This window comes from Armigeres subalbatus, chromosome 2, assembly GCF_024139115.2.
Source record: "Armigeres subalbatus isolate Guangzhou_Male chromosome 2, GZ_Asu_2, whole genome shotgun sequence".
NCBI classification, from domain to species: Eukaryota; Metazoa; Arthropoda; class Insecta; order Diptera; family Culicidae; genus Armigeres; species Armigeres subalbatus.
Window position 1 is genome coordinate 422,327,215 of NC_085140.1, and position 18,183 is coordinate 422,345,397.

At 38.2% G+C, this 18,183-nt stretch overlaps 1 protein-coding gene across 1 annotated transcript; it reads right to left on the reverse strand.

Moving 5' to 3' along the window:
• Window positions 1-392: 392 nt before the first annotated feature.
• Window positions 393-15,034, reverse strand: LOC134213468 (protein slowmo-like). Its single transcript, XM_062692547.1, has 5 exons — window positions 14,875-15,034; window positions 14,675-14,735; window positions 13,142-13,307; window positions 2,415-2,720; window positions 393-2,273 (listed from the first exon to the last, which is right to left on the reverse strand). The coding sequence occupies exons 2-5, from the start codon at window positions 14,704-14,706 to the stop codon at window positions 2,133-2,135; spliced, it is 645 nt and encodes a 214-aa protein (XP_062548531.1). The 5' UTR covers window positions 14,707-14,735; window positions 14,875-15,034; the 3' UTR covers window positions 393-2,132.
• Between the last annotated feature and the right edge of the window lie 3,149 nt (window positions 15,035-18,183).

Genomic DNA, 18,183 nt, shown 5'->3' on the forward strand with positions numbered 1-18,183 from the left:
GCCTAGTGGTGGAAGTCAAGCTTTACTGAACAGCGTGCATTAGGCAGAGCAGCTTCACATGTTTTGATGGTTCTTTCTCTCGCCTTGCGTATACGGGAGTACTGTTCGTCGATTATTGATACACAAAGACCCTACTTTGAAACTTGCAGTTTGTTCTATGATGCCTATTGCCTTTCCGTTTGTGTGTTAAGGTTAAAATAAGATTTAACGGCTTAGAAAGATGGTAATTAGTGAATGGTATCCTTTTAACGGCGATTCTCCTCCACATTAGAAAACTTTTCTTCGCTGATGTGAGATTGGGATTTAGCAGGACATCATTTCAGAGGCAGACGCAGAGACAGATGATCTAACTAAAGGCTTTCGGATCTAACTAAATAAAATAATTCACAACATTTGAAGATGTATGGAAACCAAGCTATCACACTCACATAGCTTTGAATTCTCTTTATCTGAAACATTACAACAATTCAAACGTTATTGACTGACAAATGTGTTTTGTGTTCGGTTTGTGAATATGGTCTGCATTTGTTTCCAGTTCGGCATTAATTTTCCATAGTTTCTCTTAAATTCCACCATTAAATTGCTATCGCACGTCTCACTAAGGTCAATTGTCAATGATAAATTATTTAATCTATTTTAACTGCAAAACATTCGCATTACACAAAACACGGAAATTTCAAAAATTCAAGGTTCATTGTGCATGTGCTTTACCATCAAAAATCTATTAGCTTCCACAGGAATGTTTGTCTATTTCCGTGCCACCTTTCTGCCTTCGTGTTGTGCACCCACTAGACCAATTTGGATCTTTACCCCAGAATCCCTCTCTCCCTGTGGCCTTTATCACGAAAAAAAAACTTTCTTGTTATGTGTGCATATTGGTTAGATGCGCAGTTACTGTTTCAACGCTTCCATTTTATGTTGGGTACATATGCTTGGGGGATTGGGGAAAGACTTCAAAGCTTCAAGGTTGCAAATATTTTTATGTTTTTTTCATCTAATATATTGAATCCACATTTTTACGAAGGACCTATTAATACTAATAGCTTATTGAATTAAAGCTAAATAATCACTTCATGATATACCATTTTGGTTAATTGGTAATTAATTAGTAATTAGATATATTTACACGATACTTGCAATATTTAATTGATTTCCTCGTTTCTCTCGATCGGATCGGTGCCAAAGTCGATGCTAATCCGCTGGTGTTTTTGGACTGGGTACGATTAGATCGGTATATTTGGTGTACGGAATTTAGGTAATATGCTTATCACTATGCCCTTGAAGCTTATTGGTGGGTGATGGAAATAAGCATTTGTAATAGTATGAAGATTTTCTAAAAACTAAACTATAGGATAGTCGACATTTTGCAGAAAATTTAAAGAAAAGTATTTTTTCGGATGGCAGGATCAGAGAGAAGAATCCGGTGTGCGAACTGTTATTTAGTCGATTCTCACGATTCAATTTGTACTAAACATAATAAAATAAATAATGAAAAACTATGCTTTTTTACGTAATTTTGAATCCAAACGGGTATCAACTAACTGAGGTCAGAAGAGAGGAGATTTGCAAACAAAAAAAAAAACGGAAATTAATAACAAAATAGTATACAATTGAAATCTGAAGGATTAAAGTTTGGGTTGTTGCGCAAAGTGCACCATGCGAAATAAGCCCAAAATCAGGATGACGAAGCAGTTGGCGGTGGAAACCTACTTGTTCTAGTTGTCGAAGAAGATGATGAAGGCGAGGATGATGATGAGGATGTTGATGACGTCGATGTCGATGGTGCTTTCCTTGTTGTAGTGTTGTCATCGCTATGATTTGCTGAACAATACTCTGTTGTATTTTTGGATGAACTTGATGCACCGGTGCTACTATTGCGACTCGTTCGAAACGGGCCGGTCGATGAACTGGAGGAGAATCCTTCATTTTCATTCCCGAATTTCGACGTAGGAGTCCCGGTCGCCGACCCTACCGCTGACGCCGATGACTTTTGTGTTGGGCATGCTGCGCTTGTACTTGAACTAGTAGAAGATGATGATGACGGCGACGGCGGCGGGGATGAGGCGGTCTCACTAGCACCAGCGACACCTGTAGAAGCACCTGTGCTCGGTGACGCCGTGCATCGTTTGTTACTATACGTGGATTTTCTGCGCTTTCGCGCTGAGCTCGTCCATGCTCTTTCGCGCCTGATCCGTTATGTCGTCCAGAGACTTTTTCGTGTGGTTTAGAAGATCGTTGGTGCTTGTAGCTGCGGAATTGGCCAGTTCTTTTACCTGCGATGATGATAGAGAAATGTTCATAAAAATTGCCACGACAGTGAACAGGTTCAGCTAGTTCAGAGGCGCAATACTACCGACTAGTCTAATCTAACAATGATTCCCTACACGATAATCAATGAAACCTTCAAGACGTACCTCCGAGTTCAGCTTCCCTATCACCCATTCCAGACCCTGGCGACCCTTGCCGGCATTGGTGCTAATGTTCTTCGTCAGCACATCCTCCATGTATCGGTTGAGGGGCACCCCTTCGACCTGTACGGTGGCTTCCTGCTTCAGCAGTGTTTTGCTCGGATCCGTCGGATGCGGCACATAGCGGAGCGTTTCGTACATCGACACGAAGCTGCCAAAGGTGAGGTTGATCGTCTTGAGTGTCATCTGCTTCTTGGCCGGATCCACCGTGGAGTGTTCACTGGCATAGCATACGTTCGGCGAACCGATCAACTGTGGGTGAAAGAGAAACAGAACAAACATAGGCCGTTAGCTTGGCTGCTTTTGTGTGTCAAAGGTAAGCGCAAGGACGACAGTAAAAATAAAGCAATCCGATCTGACGGAGATGGCGATGACGCGGGTAGACGGACAGTGAAGAAATTACATGAGCGTAACGTTCTATGTTTGTATGTAAACCATATGCATCCCGTGCTCTTAGGATGCAGCGTATTATACACGAGCTGGTGGCGTTGAAACTATAATGAATAAAAAATTTCGCACATGTGAAAAGAGGATCACGTTGAGTCATACGTGCCGCGAAATGAAGCTGATAGGGAGCTGTCTAGCCAGACAGAAGAGATGATAACGTTAGCAAAACTGATATTCAATAAAACAGATTGTTTAACACTGCATCATAATAAACGAATAAACAATATAATACAAACTAGAATCTTATTTCATCAAGTTTATTTTTTCTTGTTTCCAAAATTCAAAATTCATTTCCATTTTGAAATGAACGATTTCTATATTGATTTTATTATACTTAATAAAGGAACTTCCGTGACTTACAGCACACTTCTGAAGCGACAATGCTTCGCAATCATACTAAGTAAATAGTGTCAATAATTTATATGGCTCCCCGTAAAACGTTTGGAAATACCTCAATCGATCAATCAAAAACTTGATAGGGTTGACAAAAAGTGTGAATCGTATTTGAAATGGAATAAATTCAGTCTGCCATATGTCTTATCTAGATAAATGCACCTAATCCGGTAGCCGATAACGGTGAGCAAGCGCCCAAATTTTTCTACAAACGAATACAATTTGGCCTATAAAAACCTCGCAAAGAGGTTTCTTGCCAGTCATAATTTATATATTACAGTTGAAGTTCAGTGACCAAAGTTTGAAAGCGTGCACCACTTTTACGGCATCCGTTATTATATAATCGAACATCTGTAGCTGCTTTACGGTACGTACGAATGTCACATCCACCTACAACGAAAAACGAGAAAAATATTCACAACGAGGTGACGAACAGCTGACGCACATTCGTTGGAAAGCTGGGGTAGAATAACGTAAAAATTAGCAAAGAGTCGATACATCGCCGCTTAGGCCAATTTGTATATGTACAAGTAATCAAAACAGGAGCCTTTTCATATTTGAAACAGAAAGTGTACAATGTGCATACTATCTACGTACGACGTAATGCTCGCGACTTATTTTAAATCGTATGTCGGTAAAAATAAATGTTTACGTGCAAGTGGGCTAGGGCATCTGACCAGCAAGTAAGTATGTAATCCGTTCATTCCATTGAGGGCTTCGTCATTCAAACAGCATATGCTACCCAACCGTATATAGGTATATGCCCAATAATCTCAATCAAACGAACTGAATGCAGTCAATTAGCATATATTCAGCATTTGTTGTCAGTGACGTTCGGTCAAATATAGATCAGTTCATACCGGCCAGGCAATGTGATCCAAGTCAAGTGTGATAAATTTATTTACCATGGCAGGCAAGCAGTCGCGAACTCACACGAGCCGATGCTCTTCAGCTAAACTGATAGTGAGACGAGACTAATTCTTCGAGCGCCTAGGAAACATCCATAAATTATTTACACATACACTTTAGAGGGAAGAGGTGTAACGATTCATACACGATTTTTAAATGCTTCATACAAAAAGTTTGATATACGGAGAGGGAGGGTTGAATATAATACATTTTTGCGTTACGTAGTTAATGGATACATATTTCGTTACGTACCTATAAGGTGACGAGTGAAATTGTTTTTTTTTATGGCGATTTTTCTGTTTCTATTTTAAAATTTTATTGGTGCCACCGTCGCGACGGAATGAAGTACATGTTTGAATACAAGAATGAAACACCTATGTTGCCCTTATGATCATGACCTTTCCGTAACAAAATTTATTCGTAGTGCTCTATAGACAATTTTCCGGGATACCGGGGCGTAATGAGAATTAGGGTCACTTATACTCATATGCAGACGCAGACTATAAGCTTCATCAAGTTATCTATATAGCCTATTCTTTTTTACACGGGGGATGCGTTCCGTGTAAAAAAAGTTTTATAATTTCTCGACGAATCATGCAAAATGGAGCAACTTTACAAAAAAAATTGTAGGGAATTTTTTTTTCACGGCCGTATAAAAAAAATCCGTGTAAAAACAGAATCGGGTGTACAGTGAAACCTAGCTGAGTGAACATGGGCATCAAGATTTTTATTTACTTTATCACATTGGCAGTCAGAATAGCCTATCAGATATAAATCTTGCAGTTAATTGCAATGTATCATACTACTATAATGCCACTATATATAGGAAAGTTGTTTACCATAGAAACTCTAACTAGGTAATATCTTTTCTGCTCATGCTCAAGTCTATTATCTATGCACTTATCTGCAAAATTGCGAAAATCCTGTCATGGGATTAGACAGTGACCATCGTGACACAAAAACTCTGATAGAGTGCGGGGCTTCTTTTGACATGTGGTGTTACTTTGTACACTTGAATTTTTCAATATTTTGATAGGTAGGGTTGGGCGGAGCAAGATGGTTCACGGGGTAAGATGGGTCAGTGCCGTTTTTGAGCATCGTATACATTTTAATGTGGAGATTATGAATTTGTAGGAGGAATAATTTGGTTCTACTTTATTGTCACTCGATTTTTGATGATAAAATTTCATTTTGGTAGAGTATGGCAAGGTAAAATATTTTTCAGCTTTGTTTCTTATGCGCAGGGCTGGTAGCGATGAATGCCGTTCAAAATAGTGACTTTAGTGACCAGTGATGACGAAAAAGTGACCAAATAGTGACTTTCAATTCCAGAAAAAGTGACCAAATAGTAACTTTTATATAAAATTTTGAAACGGTATAATTCGTAGATTACAAACTGGTGTTTTATTCATGAAATCCTTATCTAGAATGCAGTCAGAAATCATGAAAATGTAAAAACAACAAAAGCATGAGAATTACTGCGACTGGCCACGCCTCTTCATCAAAAGGAAGGAGAGGATGGAAGCAATAGGCCAGTTACTGCGACATTTTCATAAATACCACGGAGTTGGATATTAAGGATGATATTCGTTGGATCAGTTAGAAGAAGTGTGATCATGGTACCTCATATTAAGTAACACACCACGAGAAGGTATCTACCCGGCGTCATGGGAACGGGTAGTTAGTTACATGTTGTGTAAAATGATATAATTGATTCCTTGACGGTGAACTATTTGGAACCACAAAGCTTACAGATCTTTGGTAGGACCATTTCACCTGTCATAAGACGAGTTTATACAATCCCATTGAATTCCAACACTTAATTGTATCTTGACAGATACGTATTTCGACCTCAAAAGTAAGGCCGTCTTCAGTGTCTCGTACTTGACTCGACTTGACCATTTGTTTGAAACATATAAAGTAATTAAAATAATAAATACTTTTTTAAAATACGATTTTACCTAATATTAAAGTATGGTTTAATAACAAATTGAAATGAAGTTTCTGAGATTTTGAGCTCGACGTGGCATTCTGAGGAAAATGTTGAAAATTAAATAAAAACATGGTTTCTTATTAGACATCCAGAAATTCTAATAAGCTTTAATTGCTAAATGGCAGACTTTAATATTAAAGTTGATTAAAAATTGGTGGTCAAACAATCCCGAGTTGAAAAAAATCTTTAAAATCTAATTAGTTTCATGTTTTATTTTACATTTTAAAAATTCGACCAATTCATACACCTTCACACTAGTTTTTGGGTTTCTATTCTTAATTGTTAATATACAGAAACTTTTTTATAAAAATGTGATATTTCTAAAATAATTTCAATGAAAAAGTTTTGAATTTAGTGGCTTGTGCCAGAATTACTTCTGACATAACCTGCATAATTTTTTTTTCTCGAGACTTGTCTCGAATGGTCGCAAGGCGGATTTAACAATCATAAACGGATTCATCAACCATTTAACAATCATAATGTACTTTCTGTCATTGACGCCCTTATCGTTCATTACTCTCCCTGACGTTGAAAAACATCAAATATCATTGTCATGTGATGAAACTGAGGTAGGTTGTTAACGGTTGACGTAGTTTGGTAGGTTGTTCAATTTTGTATGTACTCTTTATTTGAGGTTTGTTTTTGGCATTTAACAAACCCATTCGTGAAGAAAAAGATCATAGTTGACATGAATCGGAAATAACCTAAAGGTTATCACAACACACTTGGAACTTCTTTGGTGCATCTAAAAAACATTTAATATGTAGCCACAGACAAACAGACATAACACTCGTAAAATTTCCATCGTTCACTGATTTACTGGCCAATCGATCACTCGTGGCGCGCGCATCGGATTTGCTCGATTTTGACGTTTGTTCACTACCGCCATCTGGTTCGTGATTTGCCAAACTAACTGAAATCAACAGATGTCGCTAGTGTTTGCACGACGATGATTTTGACGAGTAAATGTTCAATGTGTTATGCCTGTTTGTCTGTGATATAGCTATCAGATTCACATTTGATTGGTTGAAGTACAAATGATTTTTATTTTGAACTTTTTTACAACAGGCAATGTAAAAATAGTGCTTTAATGACTTTTGGATGGAAATAGTGACTTTTTAGTGACTAGACTTAAAATAGTGACCAAGTCACTAAAAAGTGACTCGCTACCAGGTGTATGCGTAACACACTTTCTATAAAACGCGCGCTGCCGTTTAAGATTTGTCACGCCGCTGATATATAATTTTTCACGCCGATTAAAATTGGCAACAGTACACAGGATTGCAGAAGTCCAAATATTCAATGGAATTTCCGTAGAACTTTCCGATTGATATCATGCTGAAATTTCAGAGATTTTTTTTGTGAAAATGCTAATGATTTCCTTGAAAATCCCATACAATTGTTTGTTGAAACTTCGAAAAACGTAAAAACTAAGAAGAAAAAAACCAGTGGGAATTCCGAAGAATTTCTCGTTGAAACTTTAAGAACTCCCGGTTAAAAAAATGTAAAAAAAAATTACACCATGCATGCCTGTTGGCAAATGCAAACTGTCGACATACGCGCCCAATCTTGCACTAATTTATTTACTCTCCGACGAACAATGCACCGAGCAATACACATACCCAGATCTCGAGACTATTTTGTGTCCTATCACGAACATGTCCAGTATTGCGCTAATTTATTTACTCACCGCACAATGCACGAACCAGGATCTCGCGACTCGCACTTCTGTCGTTCGGCCGAACCCTTTGGCCCAAAATGCCGTTTGGGCGAAATGGAACACCGGCCAAAAGTGTCGTTCGGTTGAATTGATCGTTTTGTCGGGAAAGTCGTTTGTCCGAATGGTTGTTTGGCAGAAAAAAAACATTTTCGGGCCAAATGGCTCTTTCTGCCAAAAGACCATTTCTACCAAACTGGATTTTCGGCCAAATGATCTATTCGGTCAAACGACATTTTCGACCAAAATACCTTTTTGGCCAAACTGAATTTTCAGCCAAGACCAGTTTATAGAGCAAACAATTATTTGGGCCAGATTACCAGTTTGGCCGAATGTTTTTTTCGGCTGTATATCGACAACCTTCTGGCCGAAAACGTCGTTTAGCCGAAATGGATATAAGGCCGAAATGTCGTTCGGCCGAACTGCTCATTTGGTTAATAGTTTCTTTTGCAATTCGATTCGTTTGACCAAATAGGTAAATTTGCCGAAAATGCTGACCATTCCATTCGAACGGCATTTTCGGCGAGATTACTTATTCGGTCAAACGCCCATTTCGACCAAACGACCTGTTGGGCAATCGCTTTTCGGTTAAACTGTCTTCGATCTAATAATCGTAATAATCGCCTAAGCCATCATTTTGGCCAAATGGCTTCTCGCCGAATGATTTTCGGCCTGACGACTCTTCTCTCTTTTAATAATTTCCAGTGAAATTGCCGAATAACTTATAGACAATACACAGAAATTCCTTTAAAATTTTCCGTTTTAATATTGCTTTTTGCATTGAAACTTTTCGTTTCGTCGATGAAAACATTAACACTTGTCTTCAGCGACTGCTTTCCCAATAGACCATTTGTATATGTTATTCACCTATACATAAATAAGACTGCAAAAAATTGCATTTGTCAATAAAAAAAATCAGTCTTATTTTTTGACACACACAACCAATCAACGGTAATTGTCAAAAATCAGAGTTACCAATTCAAAAAATATCCCATTGTCGCTGAGTCTGGCGCGGAAAGCCAAAGGTGGAATAAAAATTTTGGGATTTTTGCGCAATACCGAGAATTGTCCGTGAAAATACAAAAAAAAACGTGGAAACTCCGAAGAATTTTCCATATAAATTTAAAAAAAAAATCGCGTGCAAGTTCTGTATAATTTTCTATGAAAATTCTAAACCATTTTTCGTGGAAATCCAAAGAACTTTTTGTTGCAATCCTGCGGAAACTATGAAAAAAAATTCGTGTAAATTTCGGAGAATTTCTCTTTAAAAAAATCAGAGTGGTTGCCGAGAGAACTCTTCGAAGATTCTTGCGGATATTCCAAAGACTTGTATGCGTAAATTTCTACATAATACTCAATATATATTTCGAAAAACTTTCCGTGGAATTCTGATAAATTTCTGTCGAAATTTGAAACAATTTCCTGTAAAAAATCTGAATAATTTCTCATGAAAATTCAGATGAATTTTCCACCGAATATATTCCAGACAATTTTACTTTGGAATGCGAAAGAGCTTCCCTAGAATTTCCAAATAAATTCTTATAAAACTTCAAAGTAGTTCCCGTGGAAAATCCGAAAACAATTTCCAACTTAATCTTTTTAAAATACCTGAAGATTTTTTTAGGGAAATACATCAGATTTTTTTGGTGGTATTTAAAATATACTCTTCTTAGAGCAAGATTACCGGTGGTGAGTTTAAGCCGTTTGGCAGCGCAGTATCATTACTTGACACTTTACCGGTCGCTACTAAACGCGCTGCTATAACAGTAGCGCGACTGACAGGTGACCAAATTTGGTAGCGCGATAAGAGCGCTGCTATTTGATGCACTGTCAACTGTCAAACGTCACCGGTACGGAATACAGCAACCAAATTGAAAGCCGAAAATAGTGACCGATATGGAAACGAGTGACGAAACTAAAATGAAAGCGCTGCGCGGGTGATTAAAATGCTCGCGACCGATAATGATGCTCTGAATGTGCCCGGAAAAAAATCAGAAAAATATCTTCAAGAAATAAACGCAAAAAAATCCACGTCGATTCACGCCGCCGCCGCCAACCAAAATTACGACAAACGCCGCCACCGATGATTTTCGGACCGGCGCACACCTTTATTTCTAACATGATCTTTCAAATAGGTCAAGATGAGTCAGCACATACTGATGGGCATAGTTTGTATTCAAAACATATTTTCCATTGCTGGTTGCATTAATTTAATATTACTTTCGAGCATAATTATTGTTCAGAAAGAAAGGGAGTGAATTCATGCCCAATATCGATAGCGCGAAGTGTTCGCGCTCCTCGATTGCAAATATCATCATCATCATCATCATCATCATAATTGTCTTCTCGTCCGAAAAAGACGTTTTTCGTACAATTATGTTAATTTGTCAATAAAAAATGTATATTTTTGTCTATAAGAAAGAAATACACGGACGGCTTGTTTTCATAAGAAATTGCAGCCATTTTTTAATGTAGTGTCATTTCTTCATTCAAAGCTTCCTTCCTTTTTTATTCAATAAAATTATTGGCAATAAAGCTATCTATCTGTGTGTAATTCAATATTGTGAATAAAAATAATATTAATTGCAGAATTTAAAGGTGACCCATCTTGCCCCGCTGTTTGACCCATCTTGCCCCGCCATTTCTCGTTTGACTATTTATGTATTTGACTATTATATACGGCAAAATTGTTCAGGATGTCCAGGACTACAAAGCGGTGCTCAGTGTAATGAGCACTTCTTCCGAGAGGCAGCGCTAGTGAGCATTTATATTTGAGTATATTGTTCCATGTGAGATCTGTCGTATTTTGATGCGTAGTATTTTTGGCAAACAAACATGCCGAATACCGTGATCAGAAAATCATGGGAACTACATTTTTAAACAGCTGTATCTCAGGCGTATTTTGACCGATTTTCATAATTCTTTCTTGGGTGTCTTCTTCTTCTTCTTATTGGCATTACATCCCCACACTGGGACAGAGCCGCCTCGCAGCTTAGCACTTCCACACTTATTAACTGCGAGGTTTCTAAGCCAGGTTACCATTTTTGCATTCGTATGTATATCTAGAGGCTAACACGATGATACTTTTATGCCCAGGGAAGTCGAGACAATTTTCAATCCGATAATTGCCTAGAGCGGCACCGGGAATCGAACCCAGCCAACCTCAGTATGGTCTTGGATGTCTTACCCATATGCATATTCTGTTATTGTTATGTTATTTTTTCCCTAGAGGGATACTTCAGTACTGGGCATCATTTTCAGGTTAAAAAAAATAAAAACACTAGTTTAGTATTGGCAATACTATGAGTGAACAATATGTTTTTTCTGAACATCTCTAGCGACTCTCAAGTGGTCTCTATACTGACAAAAGACGATAAGCAAATCTACGAAAACTCATGCCAATGGAAGCCCGCCATGTCCAAGCTAGTTCATACAGCTCACACGAATGATTTGCAACTGGGTTATACCCAAATCAGATGTTCTAAGGTCTCCATAATGTTCTGGAGTTTGAATCAAATGAATTACCAAGTCAAGAGGACTCGATACGAATCTGACGACAGCAACTAGTCTTGTCCATACCAGGTGGGTGGCACGACGCCATGTTTTTGCAGCCAACATCTCAGTGTAAAATTCATGATAGTATGTGTTTTGTTTACAAACATCACATTTCATTCTCATTAGGATACAGAACTGTCAGTGGGATACGGCCGCGCAATGTTGGCTGCAAAACAAACCTATTGTGTGAAATAGGGATGCCACCGGGCTGGTCCATACAGGTCCCTTGTGCCTCCGCGCGTACTTTACATTGCAGTTATACCCTACACACTCAGTTTTTATTTCTGCAGCTCGGCAAAAATCCGCAAAGTCGTGCGCCAGCAAAATAAAAAACTGATTTTCTGGCAAAAATAGCGTTTGTTAGCTGATTTTCGGCAAATAACACTGATTTTCTGATATTCTTCCCTCCCCCTTCATACGGGAGCTTGGCAGAAGGAAGGTCGTGCGATATGTGCCATCACAAATATTGCCCTCCGCTCGCTTTCAAATCGACTTCTATAAAAACATTCTTCATGCCTGCCGTATCCTAACGGAACTATCAATTCTATACTTTCGCCTCTAATGCTATCATGATCATGTACGTCCAAGTTTAGAAGATGATATTAGCTTTTCCATATCATTGTAAATCGTTTAACTTCACGTAGAAGTAACACACACGAAATCAATAATTTAGTAATTTGATGCCAATCATCATACATTCAATTTTATTTCTTATATTTGACACGATAATTATCTTAATAAATGGCGTAATCTGAATAGGTTGTAAGAAACAAATCTGCGATATGCCAGAGCTAGAGTTTAGGATGGCGATCTTGCCCCACTTCTCCCTACATAGTGTCTTTAAACCTAACAAATGATTAAGAACGAAAATGCCAAATTGTTGTCAGTTTGCCCTGCTTTACTGCTATGCATCTGGCCGATTAACCATCAAAGATCGTCTCATTATTACTGTCGTTACCATTGTGTATAGACAATCAAGAAAAGAATAATAAAGCACCTATGAATCATTTCTTCCCGATTTTCAGACACGACTGATTAAAGCAAATACTGATAACAATTACCGTTAGAGATAAGAGGCAGAATTTTCCACCAGAAATAAAATGAATACTCACTAAGATCTAAAAATCACGTTGCTGATATATTTTAGGCTAACTGGTTTTATCATTTTAAAATCACACCAGATAAGATTAAACATTGAACAATTTATTTTTCTATGCGTAACTGAAAGTGTACTAAATAAATTGAATGTTTGGAACACAAATTTACAACAAACTTATTTCGCATAGCGTCCAAATTGACTTCTTTGTTGCCCTTATCTTCACTGACTATGGCTTTACCTAACGTCGAGTTCATTGGAATTATTTCATTGGTCTAATAATACTTTGATGTTGGCCAAGATAACAAAATAAAGAAACAAAAGTAGAATTTATGGCGGGTAAAATAGGTAATCATTGAAAAATTAAATGAACATTACAACTTCAACTTCCGCAAACACAAAATTATATATTTGAGGTTTGCTACCTTTTAAACCACGCCCGATTTACATATAGGGTTCAGACTATCTTCGTTAATTATTTACGGTTCAGGTCAGGTCTAGAGAGCATAAAACAGAGCAAAAGTGGGCCGGACAACGCACACGATATACACTTAATTGCTTACCTTCTGGGCCCACTGTGGAAAGTACCATTTGGAACTGACGAGGCGATGCGTGTGGAGGACACCGTCGACAACCCGTCGCTCGACCACATCGGTGCCGATCACTGCCGTATTGATTGGATTCGGGTACTTGCGCCAGGCTGCCTGGGCCACGGTTTCCCATGGGTGGCTGAAAAGAGATAGAAAAAATAAGGTGATAATAGTACAATAAGTGGGTGGAATCAGAAGGAATAGAAATGCACCTTAGGAGTGTTTTATGACTGAATCATAGACGGTGGCTTATTGGTGGTTTGGACCATTTATAACAGGACGTGGATATCGGAAATGTGGAATTTGAAAACCGACTGGGAAGACATTGTACACCAATTAAGTAAGATTCTATGGGAGCGGAGAAGCCTAGAATTTTTTTTAACTATCCATGAAAATACTATGGAGGACAGATTGAAAAATCTTTCACAAAGGTACATAATTAGTGTAGTGCCCTGCAATCATTTCTTTTCCCCGAAAAAGGGAGTCGGTTTTAAAAAAATATATAGTTTTGATCAATCTCATTTGTTTAGACCACCTTCTTTTTCTTCAATGGTTCTAAATTGCTACTGGAACTGGCCTGCTTTCAATTTCTTGTTCAGCTTTTTAACAGTTATTAATTGATAGCTATTCTATTTGGTCATTGCATGTAGATTTGCAATGGATATACCAAACCTTGAAAACGAACTTGTTTTCCACCCGAAAACAAGCTAGACCGTACTAAGGATCATAATTACTGAAACATCATAAATTAATATCAGTCCTGTTCAACTAGCAGATTGAAGTTACTCAAAGTTTCTCAAATCATGTTCATTCTTTTTTGCCAACAAATGGAAACGAGCGAGATGGGAATTTCTTCGAGCGACTTCAACCTGCTCATTATTCAGGACTATCATGTAAATAAAAACAAGTTTCTAAAAAAAACCTTTGGGATCAAATCACTTCCGGACTGCAGCGCAGATATAAATTCGTAGTGGTAGTGACCGTCAATCCCTCTTCCATTACACACGGTCAAAAGACCTTCAATATTTTCTGTTTAACAACACAAACTACCACCCACCCCCGTGTCCATATCTCACCCTCAACCCAGAAAGATATCACTGCACTACACAGCTGTTCCTCGCGCTCACATGCCTGTTTGAATGACGTTCGCAGCACGATCGTGCTCAAAACCCCCCGAGAAACAAAGACATTCCGCACCAACACAAACCCCCCAAAAGCATTCATTCATCGGTCTCGTGAAACTCTGGGGCACAATTTCATAATCATTGTCTGACTGCCTACAACTGAGAAGTCCAAAGGTCATGTCGTCACTGTTACTAAGCGGTTGAGACTTGTGCGAACCTGAGGCCAATCCGGAATTCTACCTCCGTTAGGTAAAAAATTGCAGAATAATATCCTGCCTGAATGATTGCCCTTTACATAATCGTTTTCGTTTTTTGATATGCACTACCACCACAATGGCCACACTCCCCTATGTCAGCTTCTTTCGCCGGAACTTCCACTTACTTGAATACGTGTTCTGAGGTCCAGATTTTCATTTTGATTCGCTGAAAAATGCCTTCGAAACCTGTGGGGAAACGGAACACCACCAAGTGCGGTCCAGATGTTAGAATCCAGAAGATTTAATCGATGAAGAAAAAAGCTGATTGCAGAAGTTTTTGCAATCAGCTACGGTAAACTATTCCTGCAAAATTTTCGATACATACACTAGCGCAATAGATAAAATTCTTCCCTGCGCTCACTGCACAAAACCACTCGCGACAAAATCCAACCCAGAACGGAACGGAAAAAAACCTTTCGCGGAACGAAAAACTCGAATCTCCGACCGTCTTACTGCAGCATTTATGACAAAGTGAGCGAATGGCCGTCGTCGTCCGTCGGTCGTCTCGTGCGCTCACCCATCCGTCACTGCTTCGAAAAAGACTATACCACACTGACAAGTCTGCTGTCAAGTGGCCCTTCAGAAACGAAAATCTCACGCATGATATTTGAAGAAGACCAAATTCGCATTTATTTCCAGGGGTCTGCCAAGCGGCCATGTTTCTGATGCCAGCATCAAAATCAACGATTAATTTAATACGAAGGCGTAATCATAATCGTTGAAACCTGCTATTGAAGATATATTTTAAATATCACAATATTTTGGCGAAGTAGAGCGCTTGGAGCCGATTGAAATATGAAAGTTTATTAAAGACATCAATATTCTTGTTGAAATACCCTTCGCATTCATACTTTCGCACAAGTTCTTGAAAAATTATGAAACATAATTTCGTCTATTTAGAAAAAATCACTTCGGAATAGTGATTTGTTTACAAAATAGAATTGTCAGTGGGAAACCCAATTACAATAGAACAATGGGAAACTCAAAGATGTTGGCTATTGTCAAACGCAGGGGGTAGGATTGAGGCCCAACCCCGTGGCAAGACATGCTTTTCAGCGTAGCGAACATCTTCATGAATCCAGCTTTCCACGCTCGGTAATGGCGGCTTGTCGGTATGTAAAAATCAATCGGTCACTGTACTTTTTGACACTAGCTGGAGGAAAACTCACTGGCGAAAAGGCTTTTTTTCCCTTCCCCTCACCCAGGAACGCCAGTGAGCTTTCCTCCAGCTAGTGTCAAACAGTACAGTGACCGATTGATTTTTACACAGCGAAAAGCCGCCATTACCAAGCGTGGAAAGCTGGATATGTCCAGCATACATTTTGAAAAGTACTTCTCCCGAATCGTGCGTTTACAAGCAACTACATTTTATCCAAACTATTGTTGGCTACATATTTTCAAATTATTCAAAAATAATACCAGCTATTATGGGCATGTAAATATAATCCTAAAACATCTTTCTGCACACCATTTATTTCATTTCAATTACACTATTGAATGTTGTTCGAATTGCATCCCCAGACCATTTCAACTGTGATGCTCATCACAGTATAAACAATAATAATATCTTTTGTTTGATTCGGAGCGGGAGAACAAGTTACGAAATATGATTTCGTGTAGCATTTGATTTCACCTATCGATTCACTCCAATTCGTTAGTTTATTATATTTTATCATCAAATAACATAATTCCCATGGTCAAAGATGGAAATCTTGCAAATTATTTCGAAAACAATTTTCAGATTTAACCAAAACAAATAGTAAACAAAACACATAATGTTTATTTTCGTACAATAACAACGGACGGTAATGAGCTACCGTCCGTGGACATGGTGGCTATTGTCAAACCCCTTGTGGTAGTATAGGACGCCAGGGGGGTGGGGCTGCCAGATACCTGTTTATTTCGATCAAGTAATAGGGTCATTAATAGCATTCACACTTAAATCGAGAATTTCAGCTCGGTAATATTTTTTGCTGAGGTTATTCGGTAAGAGCAAATTTTAACTGAGAGCGTTAATTAAAATTAATTTACTGACTTCTGTAATATATTTCACCGATGTCTCAGTAGTTTAAAATAAAATACTGGGTTTCGGTAGTATAAATTACCGATCAACTCAGTTGCAAGAAAATATTTTGCGCTTGTCAAAAACAAACCGATGACTCAGTAAAAATCATTGAACTTTACTAAGCACCCAGTAGGATGAGTACCGAGCTCTCAGTTTTAGACCGCACGTGCCGTTTGATAAGACGCCATGTTTTTGACGTAAACTACGTCTAAGGGGAAGACTCTCATACAGGGTGTAAAACGGAAATTTCCAAATTCGAGACCGTCACGAAATTAGGATAGATTTCAAACGCTAATAGCTCCTTTATCTTTCAATGGATTTTCGAGATTTTATTATCAATCGAATCGGCAACTCTCCAGCCTATTGGAACTATCAATTATCAACGTAAAAACATAAAAAAATCCAAATCTTTATTAACCCAGTAAAATTTCACAGTTTCGTTACGACCGCCGTCTGCGGTTGGTTCTTGCGCTCTACTTTTGTGCGGTGATTCGCACAAAAAGTACAAAATAGAACCAGAGCAATGACCGCGGTCGGAGCAAAAAAGTAGCGTTTATGAAAAAGTGCTACAGATGCTGGACATGTTCATGTTAGCAAGAGGTGAATATTAAAATTGATTATCAACTTTAAACAAGGTTACACTCTATTTGTTTTGACGGGAATTGGGTAAAATTTCTGTGGGATAGAAAGAGAGAGCAATGCAATTTTACTCAGTCACTGAGTAGGTGAAAGTTAGCGTGTATCCTACTATTTCGGCAGCATCCCTGTAAAATAACATTTCAAAAGCATTAATCGCCATTTAATAGGAAATTAACTATTGAATGCATTAATCACTCTAAGTCGAATAACAATCGGAGAAAGGCATCATCACCACTGTGGAATAATAAATTTGCGGTTTTTAAATGAAAAATTTCAATTGTCATATCCAACCATTTTCATATATAGTGAGTTAGGAGCCGTACACATATTATGTAAGCACTTATGGGGGAGGGGGGTCGGTCAATATCTTACGCTCCATATAAATAAAAAATCATTTGTATGAAAAAAATCTTACATGGGGGGAGGGGGTTCGAAAAACCCAGAAAAACTGCTTACGTAATAAGTGTACGACCCCTTACGCCAATTTTGTTCGAAACATAAATGGATTGGTCTGCGATCGAACATGATTTGCGGAAAAACTACTCATTACATGCGGCAAAACGTTTACCAAAACAAGCCTCGCTACCTCCCGACCCCATATATCCAACATCCCAATGGTTGTAATTTGACTAAGCACGCACGCGCGGTTTGAAGTTTGTATGAGAATTACTATGAGAACAGTATTTTTTTTGGAAAACCGTTTTGCAACGTTGGTCATTAATATCTAAAAATATATGAGTACATTGGCAACATAGAAAACTTAGCAAGTGAATAAATGTGAATTGCCAAACCATTCGCTGCTTGCAAGAAAAATTATTAAGGAAATACTAAATCGTGTGAAAAATGAAAAATCGTGAAAATTGAGCACGTAAAAGAATAACATATCAATAATGAGCATTTTTATTTTCTTTATACTTTGCTTACGAAAAT

Bases quoted from the DNA above. Each gene is read 5' to 3' on its own strand.
- LOC134213468 (XM_062692547.1), bottom strand. From the start codon at position 14,706: ATGAAAATCTGGACCTCAGAACACGTATTCAA. The intron at 2,721-13,141 runs GTAAGCAATTAA...TTTCACCCACAG, and splicing joins TTCCACAGTGGGCCCAGAAG to TTGATCGGTTCGCCGAACGT. The intron at 2,274-2,414 runs GTACGTCTTGAA...TCATCATCGCAG, and splicing joins TAGGGAAGCTGAACTCGGAG to GTAAAAGAACTGGCCAATTC.